The 27,808-nt window shown below is 35.8% G+C and overlaps 1 protein-coding gene across 5 annotated transcripts in view; it reads right to left on the reverse strand.

The window, feature by feature from the left end:
• Slc38a6 (solute carrier family 38 member 6) overlaps positions 1–27,808 on the reverse strand; it is an 84,766-nt gene that overhangs the window by 36,280 nt on the left and 20,678 nt on the right. For all 5 annotated transcript variants that reach the window (XM_070032263.1, XM_070032271.1, XM_070032298.1 and 2 more), the window contains 5 exons: positions 25,428–25,480; positions 22,556–22,595; positions 8,959–9,037; positions 665–747; positions 144–202 (listed from right to left, as the gene is read on the reverse strand). In XM_070032263.1, coding sequence (XP_069888364.1) covers positions 144–202; positions 665–747; positions 8,959–9,037; positions 22,556–22,595; positions 25,428–25,480 — 314 coding nt within the window. The remainder of the gene's footprint in view (positions 1–143; positions 203–664; positions 748–8,958; positions 9,038–22,555; positions 22,596–25,427; positions 25,481–27,808) is intronic.

Raw genomic sequence — 27,808 nt, forward strand, 5'->3', positions numbered from 1 at the left:
ACTACTTTTTTGTGGAAAAAAGGTGCTTATAATAACATGATGAAATAAAAACAGACTACCCTTCCCAACATAAAGCAGAGTTAAAAAGTCATTAACACGAGTCCAATTTTAGTGAAAAACAATGCATTATACTTTAAACTTACCACAAGAGCAAAGAACACCATAAAGAAAAATGATAAACTACTTGTGTAGCCAAGAAAGCCTGTAAAATAACAGTAAAATAAAAAGCAATTTATAAGGAAAGTGATCCTAACTTACAACTAAAGCTTTACATTTTGGGCATGTTTTCTATTACAGTGCTTGGTATCTGGGGCTTAGGGCTCAGAATAACAACATTCCAGCTATCTGTCACAGATCATTTATGTAGCTCTGTACAGCAGAATTGGAACTGGCTTACCACTAATGGTACACTGTAAGGGAAAGCTGCTCTTTAATGTTCTGCTGTAAAGATTTTATTTTAGTGGAGCAGACAAAATACTACTGCAAACCAAGTAATAGGTTAACTAGGCAGGGCTGAAGGCTCAACAACCTAAAATAAAGCCAAGTTTTAAATTATTCACAACCACCACCTTTCTGCTAAAAATGTGGTACTATGAAATTTAAAAGCCTTTTAATATTTCTCTCCCTCCTGTGTTTTCACTCTTTCTCTTCTACAAAGACTTACCTATTTTAGGAAGAAGTGCAAGAGGGAACACAATGCCAACACAAATGATTATTAATAGTTTCTGCCCATCAAGATACCAAGTCCTATTAGGAAAAAAGTTTGATTTAGTCACAAGATTTGTATATATTCTTCCATAAATCCCAATCATTACAATCACACACTTGAAAAGGCCTACTATCTTTTGTTATTATTATTATTATTGGTGATACTATTATTTTTATTAGTGAATTTATATTTAGGAACTGTATCATAATAATGTGGTTACATGCCTGTAATATTAGCATTGGGGAGGTTAAGGCAGGGAGATTGTGAGTTCAAAGCCACATGGGCTACATGGAGAGTTTCAGAGCTAGAATGGGCTCTTTGTCCCAAAAACAATGAGCTGCCATTTTCCAACAACTAAGAAATGAAGTGTTCAGAATACTAGTGAAGGTATAAACTATAAAAATTACTTTTATGGAAAGCAATATGGCAATAGATATTGAGAGCCTTTAAAATAACTAAACCTTTTAACACTTACAAGACTATTTTAAAAATAAGAAAACAACCAGCAGGAAGAACAACTATTTTTGTAAAAAGGTATTTATTGAAATCATTTAAAATATTGAAAATTGAAAACAAGCATCTAAAACTATGATAATAAAATACAATATAATGAATATTAAGTAAATATCAGATATATGTATATACATGATAAGATTTTTGAGAAAAATATAGATGCATTGAAAATGGAAAGGAACTATAATGTACTGATAGCCATTATCTTTAGTTTATAAAATTACAGATATTCTTGATAGTTCTCCATACTTCCCTAAGTTTTGAGTAAAAGGCATAATTTACCAGCTATAAACATTAAAATTTTCATACAAAGACATTAGAGGAAGGGCAATGTGAGAGGTAATTATGCGTATATAGATATATAAAAATCCCATAAAGAAGTCTATTAGTTTGTTCAATATATGCTAAAAAAAAAGTGAAAAAAGAAAAGATTTTAGAATATTGAATGAAAAAGATGTTACCAGTACATTTATATCTTTGTTCATTTTTTTAAATAAACAAACCCTACCACAGAGTGAAATAGATGTACATTTTTTAAAGACATAAGATATACTTAAAATACTAAGAGTAGATATTTCTTTCCTTTCTTTTTTCCCTTTCTCTCTTTTTTTCTTTTTTGTGAGGGGTGGCACTTGGTTTGAACTCAGGGCTGTTCATGCTTGCTAGGCAGATACTCTACTGCATGACCCCTACTTCTAGCCTCAGAAGCATATGTTCCTATGTGGTAGCAATATGAGCAATTTCTATATTCTTGGTACAAATATATGACTTTATTTCAATACAAAATATTCAATGTGCAAACACTGAAGTTCTACACTTTGTACAGAAAAAGGATTTTGTTTGTGTTTTTGCACCAGTCCTGGGGCTTGAATTCAGGGCTTAGGTACTGTCCCTGAGCTTCTTTTGCTTAAGGATAGCAGCACTCTACCACTTGAGCCATAGTGCCACTTCTAGCTTTTCTGTTTAGGTGGTACTGAGGAATCGAACCTAGGGCTTCATGCATGCTAGGCAAACACTCTACCACCAAGCCACATGCCCAGCCCTTGTTTTTTGTTTACTGGTCCTGGAGCTTGAACTCAGGGCCTGAGTGCTGTCCCTAAACCATTTTGCATTCTACCACTTGAACTCCAATGCCACTTTGGGCTTTTCTGAGGAGTTTATTAGAGACAAAAGTCTCACGGACTTTTCTGCCTGGGCTGGCTTTGAACCTCAATTCTCAGATCTCAGCCTCCTGAGTAGTTACACTTACAGGCATGAGCCACCTGTAACTGGCTCAGAAAAAATTAAAGATAATTCTTCAATAACTAATAGATTTGTATGCAAAAGACAAAGAAATACATTGAATAAATACATGTGAAGAAAATTCCAATCCTTGCTGCTAGTTTAAGAAATGATAAATTTAAATTAAAATTTTTTAAAAATAAAATAACTTCAGAATAAATATTAAGACTCTAAGCACTGGTGACTCATGCTTATAATCCTGGCCACTCAGGAAGTTAAGATTTGTGGACAGTGGTTCAAAGCCGGCCTGAGCAGGAAAGTCCATGAGACTCTTGTTTACAATTAACTAGTAAAAGGCCAGAAGTGGGGTTACAGCTTAAGTAGTAGAGTGCCAGCCTTCAACAAAAAAGATCAGGTCCTGAGTTCAAGCCCAAGACTACCCCAACGATGTGGTATAATTGGCTCTTCACACATTGCTAGTGATTTTGTCAGTACTTTCTTCTCAAAAAACAATGATAATATATAGACAGCAATAAAAATGTAGTGACAACCTAGTCTAAGAAAATCATCTAAGACAGAAAAAAAATTCTATTTGCATTAAAGTTATTGAGTACAACATTATTCTAATGTTAATAAGGCAAGGAAAAAACCTATATACCTACCAACAGAAAATATTTAGATTGATAATTTCATACTCAGTGGAATGTTATAAAGCTTTTTAAAAATTCAATATAGTAAAGTAGAAAATGCATAATGGTATAAATGCAAAACATGATTATTAACTATATTTTTAAAGCAGTTTAAGAAAAATTCAGATAAACAAAAAACCACTAAGTTAAAATAGTATTATGCATACTTTGTCCTTGGTTTCTTTTCTAAATTTTCTGTATGTATAAGTCATAATTTTACACTAGTGCATAATATACATATGCACATAACACAGCAATTAAATTCACACTAGAATGGAAGTTTGTAGCATAAAAGACCAACAAGAATTACTGCCACCCACCCCTCTTGCAGGTCCTGTGCTTGAACTCAGGGCCTAGGTACTATCTGAGTTTTTTGTTCAAGGTTAGCATCCTATCACTTGAACCAGAGTTCCATTTCTGGCTCTTTCGCTACTTTATTGAAAATAAGTCTTACAGACTTTCCTGCCCAGGCTGACTCCAAATCACAATCCTTAGATCTCAGCCTCCTGAGTAACCTAGGATTTACTTGCATGAGCCACTGGCACCCAGCAAGAATTACTTTAAGAAAAACTTTTTTTTTGCTTTGTTTTGTGCCTTTCCTGGGACTTGAATTCAGGGCCTGGGTGTTGTCCCTGAGTTTATCTTACTAAAGGCTAGCACTCTACCACTTGAGCCACAGCTCCACTTTGGGCTGTTTTGGGGTTTTCTGGTTGTTAGTTGGAGATGCATCTCGTGCATTTTTCTGCGCAGTGACTTCAAACCCCGACCCTCAGATCTCAGCTTCCTGAGCAGCTATTATTGCAGGAATGATCTATCAGTGCCCAGCTTAGGAACTACTTTTTTAAATCATTGGTAAATAATTTCAGAATTTTCACTTTGTGATCATGTATCCAAATTCTCCCACTGGCCTACTAAATTAGGAAAGTAGTTTCCACACTTGATTTTCAACTTCTGGCTTCTCGTCTGGACTTTAAAATCCAGGGTACATCTCTTAAACCTTGGTTTATAAGGAGATCCTCTCTGATGACCCTTCTATCATTATTACTGGGCACTGATAACTTCTTCTTTAAGAAAATAAGAAAGGGAGTAGTAGCAAAAATAACGGGACCACGTGACCATGGGCACATTTTCCCCTCCTTATTCTAACTCCTGTTGTTAGAAAATATATGCATCAGGAATCGTAACCTGGCACAACTATTTCCAGTTCTTACAGACCTGAAGCTGTGCTCTCTACATCTGCATATGTCCTTCAGTTCCTGGCATGCAGGAAATAATACAAAAATACACATATTAAAAATACAAAAGGATACTCAACAAATTCATCTTCTAGTCACTGTTGAACAAAAATCAAATTGGAACTTCAAAACATTCTTTACTGAGGAACACCTGGCAACTAAATTTCTGAAGCTGGCAAGAAGCCTGGGGCTCTATGTCTGAAATATCTTTCCTTGTGGGACCCAGCAACAGACCTAGACAGTTGCAGTGCCAGGAGAAAAAGGCCCAAGGGAACAGCGAGGCAGATTCCATCTGTTAGTTCTGCTGGCCCTACTGGATAACAATACTGCATTGTATATTTAAGTCCTTGTTAAGAGCGTATACCTCTGATATAAATATTCTGATAATAAAATTATTATAAACCAATTTCTTTTAAATGAAAAACAAAACAAAATAGCATGAAGATGAGTTTGTAATAAAAAGAAGGTATAATAATCCATAGGACCACAACTCTCTTTCTCTTCAATAAGATTAAATGAATACTTTGGAAATCCTAAACAAGAGCTATACACTGCTTCAGATCGCAATTCATGCTTGACCATAAAAGTCATGTGAGTGACCAAAGCATTAACCTGTGTATCTGAAGAGACCTTTACCCCTTCCAAAGTAACTGAACAGCATAGAGCTGTGGAATATTAGAGCTGGGAGCTTAGAGATCATCTGGTTCAGAAACTTCATTTTATGTGTGTAAAAATAGCATCTTAATTATTGCAGTGGAAATACTCTCTATTTGTCAGTCAATCTTAAATTTATAGAGTATTTTTCAGATAATCTTTCATTTGCTTCAGAATCATGCTTTATAATCTCTTTTTTACAGAAATAAACCCTAAATTTTTAGTATGAAAATGACTTTACTGTAAAATGTAACTTCTCTACTAGTAAAATATTTATTGTAAAATATAATTTGGCAACCAGTTATTGTTATCATTTATATTAATATATTCATTTAAATACAGTGCTTTTCCTTATCATTGAATCATTAGCAATGAAGGCAATATACTAACACCCACTGAAGTCAGTTTAGATTTTATGTGCTTGTTATAGCTAACTGAATTGTGTTTGGCAGTGGATATTCTCCAAAGAAGTGATCACATTTATAAAATAAAATCTCAGCCTGAAAAATGTAAACCAGTAATAAGAAATCTCAAAAATTACATATTAAGTAAAATTATTTCATAAACTAAGATTTTAGAAGAATGTACTGACCTTAATTTTTTCCTTAAAAGGGAAAAAAAGAATTATCTAACAGAACTCCTGCTTTCCTAGTATGATCTAAATACATATTTTCTTTAAGCCAAAAGAGAGCAAAAAGTTTTATACTTCCTAAAAAAAAAACTTGTCTGATCTGTGAATTTAATCCTATATGATAAAAATGTTCCAAGTTTAAAATATAGAGTATAAATCCTTAGCTGTATTGCAGTGCTTTGGCATGCAGATGTTTTTTCCATTTTTTAATGAAAACCAGGTTTATTTATAAGTTGCCTTAATTTCATTCTCGAATGGAATGGAACAAGAGTATCATATGTTCTGAATTAGGATCTTACTCACATCCCATATCAATTATGTAACTCAAATGCAAGACAACTTAATTGTGTCAATCAGATTCCTCTGACAAGACCATTAAATGTTCACAGAGAGCTTCCAACTTTTGCCATAGGTTTAAAAAATACAAGCTATTTTATGAAAAATTAATTATAAGAGTTTTGATACTATAACTCTTGATGTCTAATAGCAATTTTAAAATTAGAAAACAATCAATACAAACTTTCTTTTTGGATAATATCTTTGAAGGTTTATATTTCACAAAGATACATCAAATCATCAGATATTAAGCCAAAAAATAAGCATACTTGAAAGATCTTAATGAAAATTTATGGTAAATCAAACCTGAAATAAAATCATTATTAGCATCATATCAATCTCATTGAAGAAATACTGCTATGTAATTCTGTCTGGAAGCAAAAGGAAAGTCAATTACCAACCATCATATTGGTTTCTTAATTACTTTACAACATTAAGCTCTGAAAACAAATTTGGCTACTTTTTAAATTTTTAAGGTGTTAAAGGGAACATTTATCACATTTTAAATAGTATGGGATTGTTAATTTTAAAACATTGTCATAGATGATGCAAACTGGTCACTGTAATTTGAAGTATACAGCATTAAAAATTCATTACTGACATATAAAAAATGACATTTTATGAGTGAAAATAGGAATTAATTTTTTTGTTTTAAAAACAAAACAAGAAAAATACCTTGCAACACAAATGACAACTAATTTTAAATAAAGTTAAGATCAAAAGATCACTTTGGAGACAGAATACCAGGTCTGCCACACATTACTTTATTTCTAAAACTTGAAATAAACTTATATCCTTCCTGATTCTACAAGCACATGGTAATTAAGACAGATTAATAGGAACCACAAAATTCAGGAGAGAAAAAAAAAAAAGAAAAGCCATATGGGATATATGAAGGCTATTAGGATTAACCTAGTTTATACAATACATTCATGTTCAACTCTGAGTTTCCTAGCAGTCTGAGTAAGAAAAAGGAATGGCTCCTTCCAGTATAGTTATCAATAGGATTTTTTTATTCTCTACATTTACACTGTGCTATAAATCTACAAGTATGTGTGGATGCAATATGTTGTTTGATTATGCTAATAAAAGAAAGCAATATAGCATCCCTGTAACAACAGGTAAAGAACTCTAAGGCTCAAAGTTATATGGCCCAAAGAAGTTAAATCCTGTTTTATTAGTATGAAATGGACAGAACACATGTTCCTTACTCTTATGTTGAACATTCTTTATTCTACCCTCACATTGTCTTGTGTTCTTTGCCCTACATTACAATCTAAATTCTTCACACAGAATTTGAGTAACAAGCTGTTCTTAATATTTTTACAGCAAATACAAAAGTAAGTTGCACATAGCTATTTCTTATGTCATGAAATAAAAATGCAACTAACGCTGAAGATATGTGATGATAAATGCGGAACTTCACAAATTGTAAGTGCTATAAAAGACATAGTATCTTCTAATAATGAAAATTCATAGGTACTTCTGTTACATTTTCCCACATTTTCTTGATGGTTTTTCTATTCAGATGTAAAGTAACTATGAGCCAGGTGCTGGTGGCTCACAACTATAATTTTAACTATTCAGAAGGCTGAGATCTGAGGATCTTTGACACCCAATCCAAGAGGACAATATAAAAATATCTCCAATTAACCAGCAAAAAGCTGGAACTGGGGAGGTAGCTCAAATGGTAAAGCATCAGCTTTGAGCAAAAAGCCGAGAGAGTTCAAGCCCCTGTATTGGCACATACACACACAAAAAATAAGTAAATGAAATTAATAAAAATAATAAATTACTCTTCTTACAAATATGTATATGCATTTGTCTAAGTAGAATTCTTTAACAGAAACCAAGCTGACAATGCTAAAAACTAAATTTTGAAAACTTCCCCTGAATTCTAGAACAAATTCGATTATTAGGGCAAAACAGCTAAATATTCTACTCTGGAAAACTGACAGGTTTCTACTGTGTTTTAAAACTATATAAAATAGTGTAACAACTGAAAGAATTGATTCTGTCTCTTTAAATCCAATTTCAAAATTTTTCTTGTTCTACACAGTGAAAGGAAAAGATAATTGAAGGTTCCCCTATAAAAAGTGATAGGTCAATATAATCTGTAGGACCTGGGTGTTTTTTGTTTTTTAATAAAGAATAAAGAAAAAAAATCTATGGTTTGGTATTGTTCACAAGGTTGTTAAAAACAGGAGGTGAAACAATTTAATCCTAATAATTTATCAAGTCATATATATGAATCTCCTCTAGGAATTATTTTAACTGCAGCATTACTTGTCATTATAATTTGCTGAGAAATAACAATGATTCCCTGCCCCTAGCCGGGTGCTGGTGGCTCACGCCTGTAATCCTAGCTACTCAGGTGGCTGAGATCTGAGGATCGCGGTTCAAAGCCAGCCCGGGCAGGAGAGACCGTGAGACTCCTATCTCCAATAAACCACCAGAAAACCGGAAGTGGCGCTGTAGCTCAAGTGGTAGAGCACTCGCCTTGAGCTGAAGAGCTGAGGGACAGCGCCCAGGCCCAGAGTTCAAGCCCCACGACCGACAAAAAAAAAAACCAAAACAAAAAAAAAAGAACTCTTTTCAGAACCTTCAACCCCCAACTCTGTCCTTCTGTCCTGTCTCATGCCACATCCTCAGACATCTCTCCTTTTCTCGTCCCTAAGAGCTGTCTCAGACCTGAGCAACAGCTCCCCCCTTCTCCCCCCACCCCCCAGCTCTGCTCTCACACCCTCAAGGCACACAAGGGCTGCATGTGGGACTTCAGGTGGCTCCCAGCCAGTGCTTTGTACATGGTGGGAACCAATGGACATCTGTAGGACTTTCCTGTTACTACTTACCCAACATGATCTGTCTCCTCGGAACAAGGACTACATTTGTTTCACTTGTCACTAGACCTTAATAAATATATATTGAATTAATAAACGAATGGATTCAATGTGAAATATTTCTTCTTACCCACTGTAGTCTCCAGTCAAAAATTCTGAAATAGCAGCAGGGAGCTCTGTTTTAATAATTAAAAGATACGATGACATAGCTGCAAAAGAAATTTAAAAAATCTATTAGAATCCTGTAATTTTTATCAATTAAAAGGGTTATCTACTGAGGAACACAGATGTTCATGACAGCTACGAAAGCACACAGATTAACTCACAAGGTACTATGCCCAAAGACATTACAGCAGGAGTGGAGATCAGCAGCTTTATTTAAAAGAATATTCAGTATGCATATTAAGTACCCTTTGTTTGCACTTCAAGCACAAGGCAAACTACTTAGATAAAAGATTTTATTAGCCATTTATAAATACAAGTCTTATTGAAGTTTTCCAAAAACTCATATATTATCTCCCCTGTCCCAGGTACTACAGGTTAATTTGAGCAAAATTAACATAGAAACTTAAGTTTAACAAGTATGATTACTAACTTTCACCATTTGTTTTTCCTTTCCTTTTTTTTTTTTTTTTTCTGGTTGTGGGGCTTGAACTCTGGGCCTGTGCACTGTCCTGAGCTCTTTAGCTCAAGGTGAGTACTCTACCACTTGAGCCACAACTCCATTTCTGGTTTTCTGGTAGTTAATTGGAGATAAGAGTCTCACGGACTTTCCTGCCTGGGCTGGCTTTGAACCACATCCTCAGATCTCAGCCTCCTGAGTAGCTAAGATTACAGGCATGAGCCACCAGATCCAGCCCCTGAGCTTTTGCTCAAGGCTAGCATTCTACCACTTAAAGCTACAACTCCATTTCTGGTTTTTAAGTGGTTAACTGGAAATAAGTATCTCCAGAGGACTTTTCTGCCCAGGCTGGCTTCAAACCTTGATCCTCAGATCTCAGCCTCCTGAGTAGCTAAGATTACAGGTGTGAGCCAGGGGCACCCTTCCTAGAAAGAAACATCTAGGCCAGAAGTCCCATAGTCTGTCTGTTTCCCTTTCTCTCTCCTTATGAACCCCATTATGAACCATTATGAACATATTATAAGGCAAAAATAAGTAACAAACTATATTTAATGTTTTTCTCTAAAGCAAATTAGAAATATTCCATTTTATTTACCAGGCTCATCTGTGTGTTATGTAATCATAACCTGAGCTAGCATTGTTTTGTACATTTTATCTGACAGGCAAGAACTAAATTTTATAGCACTTTATAATGATACTCTTTCTGGTCTATCAAAAACAGATTCATTTATATGATCACAAAATGTATAACTCACTTATATACAAATACTTGAGTTTAAGCTTAAATACTTGCACATACAGAAACTCAGCTGATTTGGAGTAAAAAATATCTCAAGTTGACATCCTTTCCGCAGAGATTAAGAAAGAGAGGGCCAGAGAAAGAGAGGGCCAGAGAGAGAGAGAGAGTGAGAGAGAGAGAGAGAGAGAGAGAGAGAGAGAGAGAGGGGGGAGAGAGAGATAGAGAGAGAGAGAGGGAGAGAGAGAGAGAGAGAACGTGTATAGAAAGAGCCAAGAAGAAAATGTCCATGAAGAAAAAAAGTGTACACTGTGTACACATTAATTTTTATGACTTATTTATATTTCAGGAAACATTTCACATTCTCCTTGTACTTATAAAACTAAGCCCACCAATGAATGCCAAGTTATACTGATAAAAATCTGGGGGAAATTTAATGAAAGGGCTCAATACTTTAAGAACAATGTGTATTTCTCAGCCTATTGTAAAGCAGTTGAATTTCTCCATAATTATGACATCATGTGACCACTTTAACTGGAAAATAAAGAACATTGTTTGTAAAATTGTATGAAGACACATTATCATATACATATTCAAATACCCTCTTAATATTTTTAGTAAATAACATGTACCCACGATAAAGCAAAGTTTGTTTGTTTTTTTGTTCCGGTCATGCGACCTGAACTCTGGTCCTGGGCACTGTCCTTCAGCTCTTCAACTCAAGGCTGTCGCTCTACCACTTCACACTACTGCCTTTTTCTGCTTATGTGGTACTAAGGAATTGAACCCAGGGCCTCATTCATGCAAAGCAAGCACTCTACCACAGAGCTACCTTCCTAGCCCCGATGAAGCAAAATTTAAACGCTAAATAAATGACTTTTTTGTAATGAAATACAAATATACACATTTTATAGCTTATCTCTATTTCTTTTTTCCCCCAGAAGAAACAGGGCTGTTGGGTAAACCCACTGTGACATTTCTACAAATTCTTTTAGTTATGGAATATTATAATTGATTAGATGCCAAACATTTGTTCTGTATTGTTCATTTTCTCCTAAGGAAAACTGACATCAATTTGGCACAAAATAGAAGGAAGATTTCTTTTTGTTTATTTTTTGTGTTTGTGCCAGGCCTAAGGGCCTGAGTGCTGTCCCTGAGCATTTTTTCTCAAAGCTAGCACTCTACCTCTTGAGACACACACCTCCACTTCCAGGTTTTGGGTGATTAATTAAAGATATATGTCTCATGGACTTTCCTGCCTAGGCTGGCTTCAAACCGTAATCCTCAGATGTCAGCCTCCTGAGTTGGTAGGATTACAGGCATAAGCCACTAGTACCTGGCAGGAGGAAGGTTTTTATCAACCACCTCTACTCAAGGTTTTAGAGTACTGATATTTTATATATCCTAAAGGTTATATACCTATGGCATATTGATGAAAATCATGAGTCAAATCTTCCAAAACTCATCTAAAACTATTTAACTATAACCATGCACAGAAAAAATGGAAAGGAGCAGGGGGAGAACTAGCTTCAAAACAAGGAATGCATATTTCAAGGACAATGTAATTTATTATCTGCCTACTAGTCTTTCTTGCTTGAATTAACCTAGTACCACATGCATTTCTAAAGTTTCAGACAGTCATCTCTTTCAGTAATTTTGTATTATTTCGTTTGGATCTTTCATTGTAAAAAGCATTAATGAATATGAGATCACATTGCTTTCTAATATACAATCTGTCATTCTTTCCAGAATTTCTATTAGCCCCTGGCTAATCATTTGATCACTTTTATCCTGTGCTGCAGCCTTCACTCTTTAGTTTTCAATGGGAGTCCTGTTTCAATAGACCTGAGTCTGAAGAATCATGTATATTTTAAGAAATGTGAACTCACCTAACATATGTTTCTCTTCCAAGAAAGACCTCAGTGTATAAGACACAATTATAATAAAACAAGCAAAATACAGCTTCTTTCTTAGAGAATGCTGGTGTATATTTTAAGAGCTACCAAACCACAGAGCTAACCTTGGGAAAACCCCCACTGATTAAGTAAAACAAAGAAAGACACTATCCTTATTCACTGTCAAATCATTTTTCTCGGTCACAAATCAATGCTCATGAAAGGACCAGCACCTTAACATATTGTCTTACGTCTACTTCAGAGAACAAAAAGATGACTAAATATACATTAGGCTAGGAAATACATTTTAATTACATCCACAAGAATAATTTGGTGACTTCACAAAATTTTTTTTCAGAATGTAGCCATGGTACTCAGTAGACACTATGCTGAAAATGAACTATACAACTTGTGGACAGGGAAGGGAGGGAAAAACTGGCAAAGACAGAAGGAAGAAGTGACACTGTCCAAAATGAAATGTACTCATTACCTGACTCATGAACCAGTATCCCCTCTGTACCTCACCCTTATATAAATAATCAAAAATATTTAACAATAAAAATTTATTCAACAAAATGAATTGGAAAAGTTTTAAACCTATAATATCAATGGTCAAGTTCACACATCCATTGTTTTTACCAAAAGGGTCACTAAATGAAACAGCTGGCGGCTAGAGCTTTGTCTCATGTCTTCTAGTTATGACATAAGGAAATTTTTGATACTTACCTTAAGAGACAGGCAGAAATGAATTTGTAAGGGATTTTTGCTGACATCAACACAGAAACTAGACTCATAATGAAAGACACAGCAAGATTATTCTAAATTAGTAGCTGAAGTAGGGGCATCCATGAGAGCCATGCCAGAATAAGCAGTTCTGTCCTCAAGATCACCAGCGCCAGGGTTAGCACTGGAAGAAAGACTTTCATGACAGTTATTTAGCCATTACTAATCACTTAGTTTCACCACATTAACTAAATAGGTATTCTTTTTCTTTCATATTTAAACCTAACAAATAGAACTCATTTCATAGAAACTGCCCTTGTGAGAGAAATAAAAAAGTCTGTCATCCTAATCAAAACAGAAATTGAAAGCATTCTGTAAAAAGCCATATGGAGAAGCAACTGTTATAGGAAGAAAGGACTAAAATAGGGTAAAATTTGATTAGGCAATAGCAAGTAGTAAGGCATTAATATTGGTTGACTTAATCATAAAGAGAAACACATGAGTTGAGATAGGGAGGCTGAAGAGAAAGATGTGAGGCAAGCAGGAGCTCTGGGGTTCTGGGGCTCTGGGAAGAGATCCATAAGGACAGCTAGCTTCTTTGGTTTGGGGATTATTACTGCCAAGGCCATCCTATGCTTCACAACACTTCAAGTGACATACAAGTTAATCTCATTTCATTTTCACACACACGGGAGAGGTAAACTTTATTTATTTCCCAGATGATGAGATGGAAGCACAAAGAAATAAATTGTCTCAGCTAATAATGGTGGAAACAGCCAGTCTGGCTTGCGAAACTTACTTCAGTAACTGGTGCACTATGTCAGCCTATGACTGGAGTAAAGCAGAGTAAACAACAAAAAGAAATAAAAAGAAATAAAGTCTATCCAAAGAACAACTTTCCAACATTATTCTTTTGTATTTTTCATTATGGCTTTTGGCTGTGGAGTTTAACATTTCAATTTTTTTAAAAAAAGAATCTCTGTAACATCTGAAGTTTTGGCAACACTATAATTTTCACTTTGTGATATATTTTCAATGTATTCCATTTTGGTTTGATAGATAGTCTGATGAACGTGCTTAAAAATTCATGGAGTTTCATGGCAGGACTTCATTGCATCTACCATCATGCTCTGACTAAATTTCCAGCTGTGATTTAGTTCCTACTCTCACATACCTGATATAACACTACACCAAAACCTAAAAAGAAAAACAAAATCAACCCTTCTGTCCAGAATTCCTATACCTTTAGGGACTATTTTCTCCAACACTCTGAAAATACTTCTCAATTTGCCAAAGTTAAACATGCAACTTTAAGGGTGAAAAAAACATAACTGAGTTTGGTCCCAGGAAATTATTAGTTTATAAAGATAATTATCCATTTTGCTAAATGCTTAAAATATATGTATGAAGGTAGGATTACTAGGAGGTATTTTAAAAACAGAATTAGGTTTTCAGCAACTTCTTAAAGGATTAGTCAGTCAGGCTTAAACAAACAGATGTACTTTAGGAGGAAACAATAAGTTTGTCTTTGCATTTAAGAGCAATTCAACTTTATTTCAAACTTGTTTTTACTCATAGATAATTGTTGCTTTATTTAAAATGTCTTATTAACACACAGTTTCCATGAAATATCTATATACCACTGAAATTCTATCCCTACTCAAATAGTCCACAATCTCTTTTCTGAAAAGGATCTTCTTTTTTTTTTAAAAAAGGACTCTGAAAACAGTGGCATTTGCACACATATTTAACCAAAACATGTTGGAAAAAAATGTTCCTGTATAACCCTAAAAAAGTTTTTATCATCTGCTAAGATGTAAAATTTAAATAAAAAGTGATCAGAATACCTACTTTCTGAAGTCTTATATACTTTAATAGAAATAATTACTAATACAAACATTATTTTCAAAGCCCCTTTAAACTAACATTCAGTAAATTTTGCCAAAGGAAATACTTGTGGAAATGACTTGCCTCAAATTTCCTGCATTTCTTCTAACATTTAAGGGTCTCTTTGTATATGTTGTTACTGTTTTCTAGAATTTCAGGACAAGTCAGGCTCAAAAAAAAGCCCTGGTTGATTACAGATAAACTGACCAGCAGATGGCACTGTAACAGCATGCCCAATCCCAGTTCCCCGGGGACAATGCAAACATGTATCTGCAAGACTTATTTCAGTACCATGTCCTTACCCCTCTCCAAGTTAAGTACAGAAAGTAATTTCATATTATCTCATATTAAGTCATGAATCTTTCAGATACTGAGAATTTGAGATTTTTATAGTTCTCAACTGAAAATGCTGTTTATACCTTCTTGTTTAGAAGATCTAGAAACCACAAGTTTCTCTTAAACCATAGATTCCCAAACTGAAGTACTGTTAGATAAAGTTTGTGGACTCCAGGCCAGACTAGAAAAATTAGGCCATTCCACCAATTTCAGGAGTATTTCAGTAAGGCAACTTATATTTAGAGCTCTCCTTCCACAGTACATTGCCACAATTAAATCTTTAATCTCCTTTAAGAACTGGGGCTTATGGAAATAGGGGGAAAGTATGCAATGTATAGTGGTCCTCCATATTTTGTAAGAGCAAAGCAAGACGTTTTCTGTTTGATTTCTAGTGATAGTCAAGTCCCGTGAACGGCCTATCTTTGGAGCTCAATTCAAGTAGAAACTACTTACGTTCCTTTGTAGGAATACAGTCAAATCAGAGTAAAAAGTTTATAGAAATCTTCGATACCTACTTTCTACTATAAATCTTAATTCTTACTAGTTTGTTTACCAGATTCAAACTCTCTAAACCGGAATTCTAAGCTTGGAAAAGCACCTTGACTTTGTATTCCAGCAGAAATGGCTCTCAGCAAATGTTTCCCCAACTCCAGAGGAAACAGGTACCAGAGAGCTACCTCAAAAAAAAAAAAAAAGACCTACTGTCAGGCCTCAATTTTGTGACTATGCAGAGATTTAAACACACACACACACACACAAATTATTACATAGCTCTCTACGTTTCAAAGGCAAAAATTTCTAAAACTTTAAGATCACTAAATTCAGTTAGCTGAATTTCCTCATTAAAAAATTTAAAGATTTAAAGACAGATCTTTTTTTTTTTTTTTTTTTTTTTGCCAGTCTTGGGCAAACTCTGGGCTTGGACGCTGTCTCTGAGCTCCTCTTTGTGCAACCCTAGTGCTCTCACTTCAGCCACGCCACTTCCATTTTTTGTTTGTTTGTTTTTTTTTTCAGGTTAATTGAAGAGTCTCATGATCTGGCTTTGGGCTGGCTTTGAACCACAATGCTCAGATCTCAGCCTCTTGAGTAGCCACAATTACAGGTGTGATCCACTGTCACCCAGCTCTTCTTTTTAATAACAACTCATTAGATCACATTACTGTCCCTATGATTTAGGGCCTCATTGATTGTGGGGAACAGGGAGCAGATCCATCAGTAGATTCTTTCCAAAATAAACTATATGCTCACTTATATATTTCTATTGTCTTCTCCTTCTGGCCAGTCAGCAATCTTTTTCCTCCAAAGTGGTATTAAACCGATCAATAGTTTTTCTTCCTGTGTTTTCTCATTTCTTCCTTTCTTCTTATACTATATATGAATTTACTGAATGCCTATTCATACTAGGTAGAAGGGATAGAAATATATGAGAAAATTATTTTTATTTGTGAAATATGGGTATGTAAGAAATAAACTGGATCATCAATAAAAGAGTTATAGAACAAAATATTGACCAAGTCATTTATGATCATTTTGCTTTGCTTTTTTTTTCTTTCTTTTTTTTTTTTTGGTTGGTCATGGGGCTTGAATTCTGGGCCTGAACGCTGTCCCTCAGCTCTTCAGCTCAAGGCGAGCGCTCTACCACTTGAGCTACAGCGCCACTTCCAGTTTTCTGGTGGTTTACTGGAGATAAGAGTTTCACGGACTTTCCTGCCCAGGCTGGCTTTGAACCATGATCCTCAGATCTCAGCCTCCTGAATAGCTAGGATTACAGGCGTGAGCCACCAGTGCCTGGCTTATCATTTTGATTTTGGAGGCCTGCCTCTTCAATTTTTTTCCTAAGATTCACCACGGGCACTGTAACTCATGAAGACAAAGAAATGCTGAAATGTTACAAAGAATAAAAGGGAAGTGGTGATGCATGCTTATAATCACAGCATCAGGTGGCTGAGGAAGGAGGATCATGAGTTACAGGCCAGCTGGGCTATACCACATGACTCTGACTCAAAAAACAAATAACCAAAAAGAGCCAAAACCAAACAAAAAGTGCTAAGTGTGGTAGCCCAAGATTATAATCTTGGAGATAAGGGGATCAAAACCAGCCTGGGCATAAAAGTTTGAGAGACTCCATCTCATTCAATGTCTGAGCACAGTGAACTATGCTTGTCATCTCTAGTGATAACAAGCCAGCCTGAACATAAAGCAAAGACCCTTCTTTGAAAATAACCCAGGCAAACAAGGAGGTGGGGGAGGCTGGAGATGTGGCTGAAGTGGAAGGTAGACTCCCTACCTTGCAAGCTGGAGGCACTGAGTTTATTCCTCAACACCATCAGAAGAAGAAAGAAGAAACAAAAAAAAAAAAAAAAGAAGAAGAAAAAGAAGAAGGTTAAACAGCCTGTTTTAATGTAAGTCATGATTACCTAACTAAAATACAAATGTCCTCTCACTGACCTTTCAGAATTAACATGCCTCCTATGAGGCCAAATTAGAATCCACATTTTTGGGATGAGAAAGGATCCTAAGCTCTTCACGTTCCACTCCAATAACCTAACAAAGGGGAAACTGAAGCCAGGAAAATAAGTGAGAAATTTCCCCCAAAATATGTCAATTCAATGACAGAGACTAGAGTAGACAGAATTTAAAGTACCTGATGACCAACTCAGTGTTCTGCTCATAAGAATAAGCTTCAAATTCTATTATAATGAAAAAATAATTTATGCACATCTGGCTAAGAAAAGAAAAATCTCTGAAAGTATGTTTTCAGTTATTACTCAGTGGGCTCTCAATAAATAAACGTTTAACCAATGTGAAGAAAATCCTCAGGACATCATTTTAAAAATTAAATAAGCATTCCCAGCTTTTCCAAATTTAAGGCACATTAAAAATTGCTGTGACTGCTTCTACTTTTTTTTTTGTCAGTACTGGGGCTTGAACTCAGGGCCTGGGTGCGTATCCTTGGCTGTTTCATTCAAAGTTAAAGCCACCACTTGAGTCACAGCTCCACTTCCAGCTTTTTGCTGGCAGATTGGGGGTAAAAGTCTCACAGACATTCCTGCTGCATCTGGCTTTGAACTACAATCCTCAGATCTCAGCTTCCTGAGTAAGTAGGTGGCATAAGCCATCTGCTCCTGACAGTTTCTTTTAAAGTTCTAAAACAAGCAAGCAAACAAATATAGTTCAAAGATGATTTCTAGATCACCAAATACCAAATTATTCACTAGAACTCTGTGATAATAGGTCAAACAGTTCTGGAGATTTTTCCTTCTTTTTTGTTTTACTGTGATGAATACTGAACCCATGGCATCATATAAACAAGGCAAATCCTCCCAAAAGTGGCTCACACCTGTAATCCTACCTACTCAGAAGGCTGAGATCTGAGGCAGCTGAGCAGGACTTTTATCTCCAATTAATCACTGGAAGACTGGAAGTGACTTTGTGGCTCAAAAAGTGGTAAAACACTAGCCTTGAGCAAAAAGAGCTCAGGGACAGCAGCCAGGCCCCAAGTTCAAGCCTCACAACTGAGAAAAATTTTTGAGACAGAGTCTCCCTATGCACCTTAGGTTGGACTTGAAGTTGTGATTGTCTTGTGTTTACCTCTCACGTGCTGAGATTACAAGAGTATACTACTACACCTAGCTCTGTCTGAATGTTTTCAGGGATAAGAAACACCTTCAAAGGAATATAGGCCATCCTCATTATCACAAGTTACCTACAAGGGTTTGTACTACCACTTGAAAAGGGTTCCTGACGCCATGGGAATTAGAAACTTAGTCCCCAATGCTAGTGTTGGGAGATGGGGCCTGATGGCAGATGTTTAAGTCATAAGGGCTCCACCCCTATAAATGGATTTATGTCCATTATAAAAGAGCTTATGGCTTTAAATTTGATATTTCACTCAGTTTTACCATGTTATACCTTCCATGTTATGATCCAGTAAGAAGGCCCTCACCAGATACGGTCCCTTAATCTTAGGCTTTCTCAACTCCAAAGTCAAATAAGTTTCTGCTCTTATAAATTACCTAGTCTAGGGGTAGGTAAAAGGGAAGAGGGCTAATCAAGATGCTGAATAAAGATGACTATGGCTGCATATGTGAAAATATAAGCTGGGTGCTGGTGGCTCAAGCCTGTAGTCTTAGCTAAACAGGAGACCGAAACCTAAAAGACCACAGTTCTTAGCCTGGGCAAAATCCTTGAGCTCAAATCTCCAGTTAACTTAAAAAATGAAAGACTGGAAATATGGCTCCAAAGATAGAGCACCAGATCACAGGCAAAAAAGGCCAAGTGAGAGTGCAAGGCCCTGATCCAAGCTCCAGTCCTAGCAAAAAATAAAAATAAAACAAAAAAATCAGAAAATAATAAGAAAATAGAATGATGAAAGCTGTTGCAATTGTCTTAAGAAGGGGATAGTGGGGTAAAGAATAAGAGGGTAAGTTTGATCATGATAAATGGTATTCATGCATGGAAACAATCACAATGAGACCCTTCTTGTACGATGTATGCTAATAAAACTAAATCACTCACAGTTTATGGCATTTTGTCATAGTAGCACAAAACAGGCCAAGACAGTATTCTAGATACAGAATCCAAACTAGATTCACTAAAGACTTCTAAACATTAGAAACAGTTCTACAACCTGGAACAATAACAAACTAGGCTAGTTTCTATTGTATTTAATGTTCAGTCTTTCAAATATTCAAAGCTAGTAATGGAGCTAGTGTTTCCCTTTTCTCCTCTTAATAAATATAGCCCAAATTTATAATTTATATAGCCATATAAATTATATTGGCTCCATTCAGTTTATCAAGTTACAGGTATTGTGTTAGATGCTGGGGGTGAAAAAAAGAAATGAGACATAATCCTTGCCCTGGAGAGCTTACAACATGGTGGGCGAGAGAAGTATATATGAAGATAACATCAATCTAATAACAGCAAATGCTGACATACAATCATGTCAAAACAAGATTAGAGAACAAAGAAGGAATCCAGGTGAAAAACACAGAATACACAAGAGTGGGCATTGTGCCACCACCACAAGTTTCAGTTCAGGTTTCCAAATTCCTGAACTGAAAATTCTACATAAATTGTCAGATAATAGTTCAATCTAGTTCAAACAAATCATGATAGAACCTAGAATCTATAAATAGAAAAAAAGTTATATTCATATTCAGAAGTAGTAATACACATTTGCTAAACCATTCCAAATCAGGTCTTAAAATCAATGCCACTAAAAAATTCGCTAAAGAAAGAGACAAGTTCTTCTAATTTCTGAGTAAAGCATGAAGTAATGTGTATGGGGAGAAAATTATTTTTAAGACATCCAAGACAGCATTTTTCTCATTCAGTAACATTTTTTCATGAAAATTGAAAAAATTAAAATATTGATATTCAGAATTCCAAAACAATGGCAAACACCATTCTGGAATGTTAATTTTTTCCTTGACTAAGAAACTCATAAAGATAGCATCTGATGGAATAGTACTTAATGTGAAATAGCTCAGATCTCTTAAGTTGAACTGTATTAAAAGTGTCATCTTTATTTTAAACAATTGCATGTAAAAAACAATAATTTTCATTTTCTCTTTTCAGTTGACATGTTAACCTAGTCAGGGATGTCTGGTGGATCTTTCCAGCGGATGTTGTTAATTCCTTATTCTTACATTAGAGCCAGAATTCCATTTGGAAAGAGAAATTACATTGGGCTTGATCAATGCCCTACCTCAAAGAACTAAAAGAAAAAAATTACCTGCTTTTTAGGTTGAAGAGGTACTCATTGTGCATGATTTGTATTCTAGTCTTAATTATCGGATCACTAGCAATTTGACTAGCGATTGTTAACATCTAAAATTGATTTAAGGTGGCTCATGCCTATAATCCTAGCTACTGAGGAGGCTGAGCTAAAGATCATGGGTCAAAGCCAGGCCAAGTAGGAAAGCTCATGAGACACTTATTTCCAATTATCTGCCAGAAACCCAGAAGTAGAGCTGTGGCCCAAACTGGTACAGCACTAGCCTTGAGTGAAAAAGCCACCACCCAGACCCTGAGATCAAGCCCTACAACTGATAAATAAATAAATAAATAAACATATATATATATATATATATATATATATACACACACACACACACACACACACTTATATATATATATAATATATATATATATAAAAGCTTCCTTTGATAATATAATCATGTAGAAGACCCAATATAAAAGTCAACCTTTCTTGTGGATTTAGTATACTAATTTATTATACTAGTTTATTATGCTAATTTTTTTTTTTTTGGTCCGGTCGTGGGGCCTGAACTCTGGGCCTGGGCGCTGTCTCTCAGCTCTTCAGCTCAAGGCTAGCACTCTACCACTTGAGCCACAGCGCCACTTCCAGCTTTTTTCTTTTTGCTTATGTGGTGCTGAGGAATCGAACCCAGGGCCTCATGCATGCAAGGCAAGCGCTCTACCACTGAGCCAACTTCCTAGCCCTCTACTAATTTATTATACTAATAGCATTTACTGAACACTCCAGTCAATAGTTTTATGAAATTAAGATATTGTTCAGCTCTATTGTAACCTCTTTACAACATACATACATTTTGAATTTAAATGTTTTATACATTTGCTCAACTGTCAATAACAGTAATTTTTACTTCAATGTCGTTCTGATAATTTGGATCTTTTTTTTTTTTTTAATGGGTCATGGGGCTTGAACTCTGGGCCTGGGTGCTGTTCCTCAGCTCTTCAGCTCAAGGCAAGCATTCTACCACTCTATCCACAGCACCACTTCCAGCTTCTTCTGTTTATGTGGTGCTGAAAAATTCAAAACCCAGGGTCTCATGCATATGAGGCAAGCACTCTACCACTGAGCCAACTTCCCAGCCCCCATGGATTATTATTTTTTAAACTACTTGATCATTTTTAATCTACCATTAATTTAATGTGCACACAGCCTATGGATTACCACTCCCACCAGTGAACATAGTTCAGAGGACAAAAATGAAGGAGAAATATCTCAGAATAATCTGGAGAGTTCTTCCACACTGTATATCATCATTACCTCAATCATAGAAAACAATTTCCTAGAGGTGTGCCTCCAACCTAATAATGAGGCTGCAATCAAGGTTTAGCTAAAACTGAATTTATTTTTTATTTTTTATTTTTTTAGGGTCTGGCCGTGGGGCCTGAACTCTGGGCCTGGGCGCTGTCCCTCAGCTCTTCAGCTCAAGGATAGCGCTCTACCTCTTGAGCCACAGCGCCACTTCCGGCTTTTTTCTTTTTGCTTATGTGGTGCTGAGGAATCGAACCCAGGACCTCATGCATGCAAGGCAAGCACTTTACCACTGAGCCACCTTCCCAGCCCCCTAAAACTGAATTTAAATGCCTATTACTCATTGTTAAAAAAGTCCAACACACAGGGCTACTGTGTCCAGAGTTTCAGTTTTCCAAATAGACCTGTAATAAGGCAAAAAAAAAAAAAAAAAAAACAGAGAAAAGCAGTTACTCCATTAATCTATGCATAAATGAAACATTTTCAATTGCTTACCTCCAATATTCTGAATTATTATGGTGCTTGCCACCACAACCTATAAGAGAATAAATATATTCAGATGACTAAAGGGGAATAATGCAAAAAAATCAGTACTTATTAAAATTTAATACTACAAAACAGTTGCAAAAGTATTAAGTGAAGAGATATTGGAAGCTATTTATAATACATAAAATTAATATACATTACATAAAATGCCTTTCTTTAGTAATTCCAGAGTTACTAAAAAGAATACTTTTCAAAGTTTTCTTGGCAGTCAATTTTGAATAGTTAAAAGCTAGTATGGTGATTATCAACATATAAAAATTGACACTGAATTGTTGTAGGGACTTTTATAACCCATTTCTTCTGGCTTTACCACCCTGCTTTAGCAATACAGTTTTCTGTCAAAGGCAATGATCCACTCTTCTGAGTGCATCCTGGTGGCATACGCCTATCTTGGAACAGCCCAACCCCAAAGTTTTCTGCAGAAAACTTGAGTTCCCAAACATTCTCTGACTGAAAACCTAGGCAAAATGTTTCCAACCCAGTCACTTGAAGTAAGCTGAGTAAGATAACAGGAATTGGCCGGGACTGTAGTATACTAAAGAATTCCTTTCACAATGGAGCTGCAGAAGTTACTCAGCTCTGGCCAACTGATGACATGTGGGAACATGGATCCACAGTTATAAATGATGGGGCTTTGTTTTCCTTCAAATTTTCATGATTAGTTGGTAACCAGCTAAAAATACAAAATATCTGAGCAGACAGGAAGACACTGTATTAAGGGGATATGCAATTTATTCCCTGATTCATGTCACTGTAATACCACTAGCACTTTAAAGTAACTATAAAGTAAATAACAATTTTTAAAAAGATTTGAGCTGAACAAAATTTGTCCGAGGACTGAGTTCAGTCTGCAGGCTTGCTATTTTCTACTCTTTAATAAGACTTATGGAGAACATTGTCCAATTTTGGTAATCAGATGTGATTAGAGGAAATGGTTAAGCACTGTATTTCCACTTGAGCCTGTTTATCATTCAAATATTTAATGGATTGCGATCACCACTTAATGTTTGGAGTGAACTAGCATCATTCAGTCCTCTGCGGTCTGGGAAGAGATCACCTTTTAGCTTGCCTCTACCAGAACTTTCCTCAGTGACAAAGCATTTGCTATACGGGAAACGATCTGGGACCTAGAATCCTTGGGGACTGCAGAAGAGAGCTAATGATTTGACATTTTGAAAAGGTGTCTCTAGAAATGTGGTGCTTGCCTTGAGCAAAAGAAGGTGAAGGATAGAGCCTAGGCCCAGGGTTCAAGCCCCAGGACCAGCCCCCTACCCCCAAAAAAGGTGGTCCTTGCCATTTAATGTTTCCAGGAGGAACTCATCTCAACCTACTTAAAAATTAGTTCAAATCATCACAATTACTTGTAAAAAGACTATTTTGGACTGTTTATACTGTCTTTAATACAACTGATAAATGTGTGGTTTTGATTTATTTTCCTTAAGATAACACAATAATATCTGAATAACAATTACATTTTCTACTCTGGCAGAATCTAAGCATTTAAGTCTGGAAAGCCAGGTGTCTATGTCTTTAGTACCTACTGCAGTACATGGTATGACACTTTTGCAATAAATATTTTATCTGGTAAGTAACTCAATTCAATTTTTACAATCTTGGGTTGGAAGTATATAATTTAAGTGGGTAGAGGATCTGTCTTGCAAGCAGGAAACACTGAGTTGAAACCTCAGTATTGAAAAAAAAAAGAAGAAAGAAGGAAGATGAGAAGAACAAGGAGGAAAAGGAAGAGGAGGAAGAGAAGGAGGAGGAGAAGGAGGAAGAAGCAGCAGTAGCAGCAGAGGAAGCAGCAGCAGCGGCGAATCAATTTCTTTTTTTTTTTTTTTTTTTTAATGGTTAAGCCAGACTTCAGTGGCTCTTGCTTACAATCCTAACTACTCAAGAGGCTGAGACGGGCAGAATTGAGGTCCAAAGCCAACCAGGGCAAAGTCTGTGCAAGTTCATCTCCAGTTAACCAACAAAATGCCCAAAAGATATTTGTAATTTGTAATTTCTATACTGCTACAATTTAGTTCTACACTACTTTCTTCTATCTTGATGAGGATTTATTCAAAGAGTATGACCAACTTTGTAAGGGAAACTTAAAACAGCTACTGTTACTATTTTAAAACCCATCAAGACATTGCTCTCCATTTCTGTGATAACATATACGAACATTTGAGTACTGAATTAATTTAGTATTTTTAGGAAGGGCAAACCAATTTCCCCTCTTTGCCTGTTGCCATTATTCTTTCTTTGTTTTGCTTTGTTTTTAGAGATAAGGTTTTGCTATGTAGACCAGGCAGCTGTAACTTATTATGTAGGCTCCCAATCCTCCTGCCTCAGCCTCCTGGTTACATCACTGTATCTGGCTCATCTGTCTGTTTTTCAAAAACTTTCATTTACTTTTATTCTTCTAAGATCTTTCTCTTAATATACTTGTTTCTTAAAACAGAAAGAAAGATGGGCAGTGGTGGCTCATGCCTATAATTCTTGCTACTCAAGTAGCTGACACCTGAGGATCACAGTTGAAAGCCAGCTCAGGCAGGAAAGTCCATGACTTTCACCTCCAATTAACTGCCAAAAAAGCTGGAGGTAGAACTGTGGATCATGTAATAGAGGGTTAGCCTTGAGCAAAACACACACACACACACACACACACACACACACACACACACACACACACACACACACACACACACACACACACACACACACACACACACACACACACACACACACACACACACACACACACACACACACACACACGAAAAAAAGTATAAAAAGTCCTTTTGGATTTTGTACACAAGGAGAAGAAAATTACCTTTCCAGGTAATCCAAATGCAAAGAGTCCAAGGTCTTCATAACATGTTACAGCTGTAAAAGAAACCATAAATTTCACTTTAACACAAAATTATTCGTGTGCTAGGGCTTCTGGAGAAAAGAGTTATTCCTTTATTACAAATTAAACAGTACAATTATTAGGATGGAGGCCAATCAGTTCTAGATGCAAATACAAAAATGACAACAATACTTCCATCCTGGAATAAAGAAATAGTAAGAAAGAAGATTGAAGTTAATTGGCATTTTAGGTAAAGCTACTTAATAACTTTATCAGATCTTTCCTTTTCATCCAAAAATATAAGGTATAGTATCTATGATTTTCATGTCTTTGTAGAATATGTCCTTCTACTCAACACCAAGTTTTCCCATTTGAAAAATTCACCAAGGACTCTGCTTTTTATGATTACTAAGTGGGATCTCATGAAATTGAAATTGAAAGTTCACTACCAAACTCATTCTATGAAACCAGCATAACTCTCATCTCAAAAACAGACAGGGACTCATCAAAGAAAGAGAACTATAGACCCATTTCTTTGATGAACATCAATGCAAAACTTCTCAACAAAATTCTGGCCAACTGACTTCAATAATTCATCAAAAAAATCATACACTATGATCAAACAGGATTCATTCCAGGGATGCAAAGTTGGTTCAATATACACAAGTCAATTAATGTAATTCATCACATCAACAGGAGCAAGGACAAGAACCACATGATTATCTCAATAGATGCAGAAAAAAACAGTTGACAAGATCTAATACCCTTTTATTATGCAAGCTCTGGAGAAGCTAGGAATCCATAGAACATTCCTCAATATAATAAAGGCTGTGTATGACAAACTTACAGCTAGCATTATACTTAATGGCAAAAAGCTAAAGCCATTTCCTCTAAATTCAGAAACAAGACAAGGATGTCCACTCTCTCTACTCCTCTTCAATACAGTACTAGAATGTCTAGCTAGAATTGGAGGGAATGAGAGGGAAAGAGGGAACAGCTTACACTAAGCAAAAGGAAAGAAATGTACATATCACCTGATGTGGAAGAAATAGTTGTATTGTCAAAGCTCATAAAATTCACAAACATTGGGGCTGGGAAGGTGGCTCAGTGGTAGAGCACTTGCCTTGCATGCATGAGGCCCTGGGTTCGATTCCTTAGCACAACATAAGCAAAAAGAAAAAAGCCGGAAGTGGCTCAAGTGGTAGAGCACTAGCCTTGAGCTTCTGAAGAGCTGAGGGACAGCGCCCACGCCCAGAGTTCAGGCCCCATGACCACACACCCCCCAAAAAAATCACAAACATTATAGACCATAATGACAATTTGCTTCATGAGGGTTAAAATGTGTTTGTACTTTAAGTATCACTATCTCACAATACTGTGAAATTTGTGAAATTTATATAATCACTTAATCTCAATAAAAATGTTAAAAAAAGACTACCTAGCTAGTGCAATAAGGCAAGATGAAAATATAAAGAGGATCCAAATAGGGAAAAATGAAGTAAAACCCTCCTTCTTTGCAGATGACATGCTCCTGTATTTAAAGAATTCCACAGACCTCATTCCCAAGTTACTCGAGCTGGTCTGAACTTTGGCCAAGTAGCAGGGTATAAAATTAACCCTCAAATATCAATGGCTTTTCTGTATGCCAATAATGAGAAGGGAGAGGCTGAAATCAGGAAAGCAACTCATTTGTAATAGCTCCCCCTAAAAATACCTAGGAATTAACTTAACCAAAGAAGTGAAAGACCTCTATGATGAAAACATTAAAAATCATGTTCTGATTTTGTCTCTCAAAATATAATTTCCCATTTTTACTAAGCGAACATTTCTGATCAATATTAACTAACGTCAACAGAGCTATTTTGATTACCAACTAAGAAACAACTATGAACACATCTGATATCAGACCCATCTTAAGTCGGTCTGTGTAGGCTCCCGGTAGTTTAGGTCTTCTTACATGGAATTACTGGATGGTCAGACTAAACTTGAAGAAGTAATAATTTCTGGCAGAAACATTTAAAGCCTTGGTTTGTCCACTTAGAATAGAAGATCACCAAATCCCAAGTTTGTCTACCATTCAATTTCATTAATCACAGGGTAAAGTAACTTGGAAATACCACACTTCTCCATATACAGCACTTGCATACATGCTGTCCAAATTTAAGTTTATACTGGCAAATTAACTTGGATCAAGTATGTAAGTTGTGCCATACTTTCAGAGACCTTTGCTTTTTCAGGTGCTTAGATGAGATAATGTGTTCAAGCTGAAGACAATATGCTTATCATACAATTAATATGGCACATACTTTCTTTTTCCATCATAAAAGAATATTAAATTACATTCAAATTCCACATGAACAAGA

Source organism: Dipodomys merriami, unplaced genomic scaffold (assembly GCF_024711535.1).
Source record: "Dipodomys merriami isolate MVZ:Mamm:240054 unplaced genomic scaffold, mDipMer1.0.p SCAF_1, whole genome shotgun sequence".
Taxonomy (NCBI): Eukaryota; Metazoa; Chordata; class Mammalia; order Rodentia; family Heteromyidae; genus Dipodomys; species Dipodomys merriami.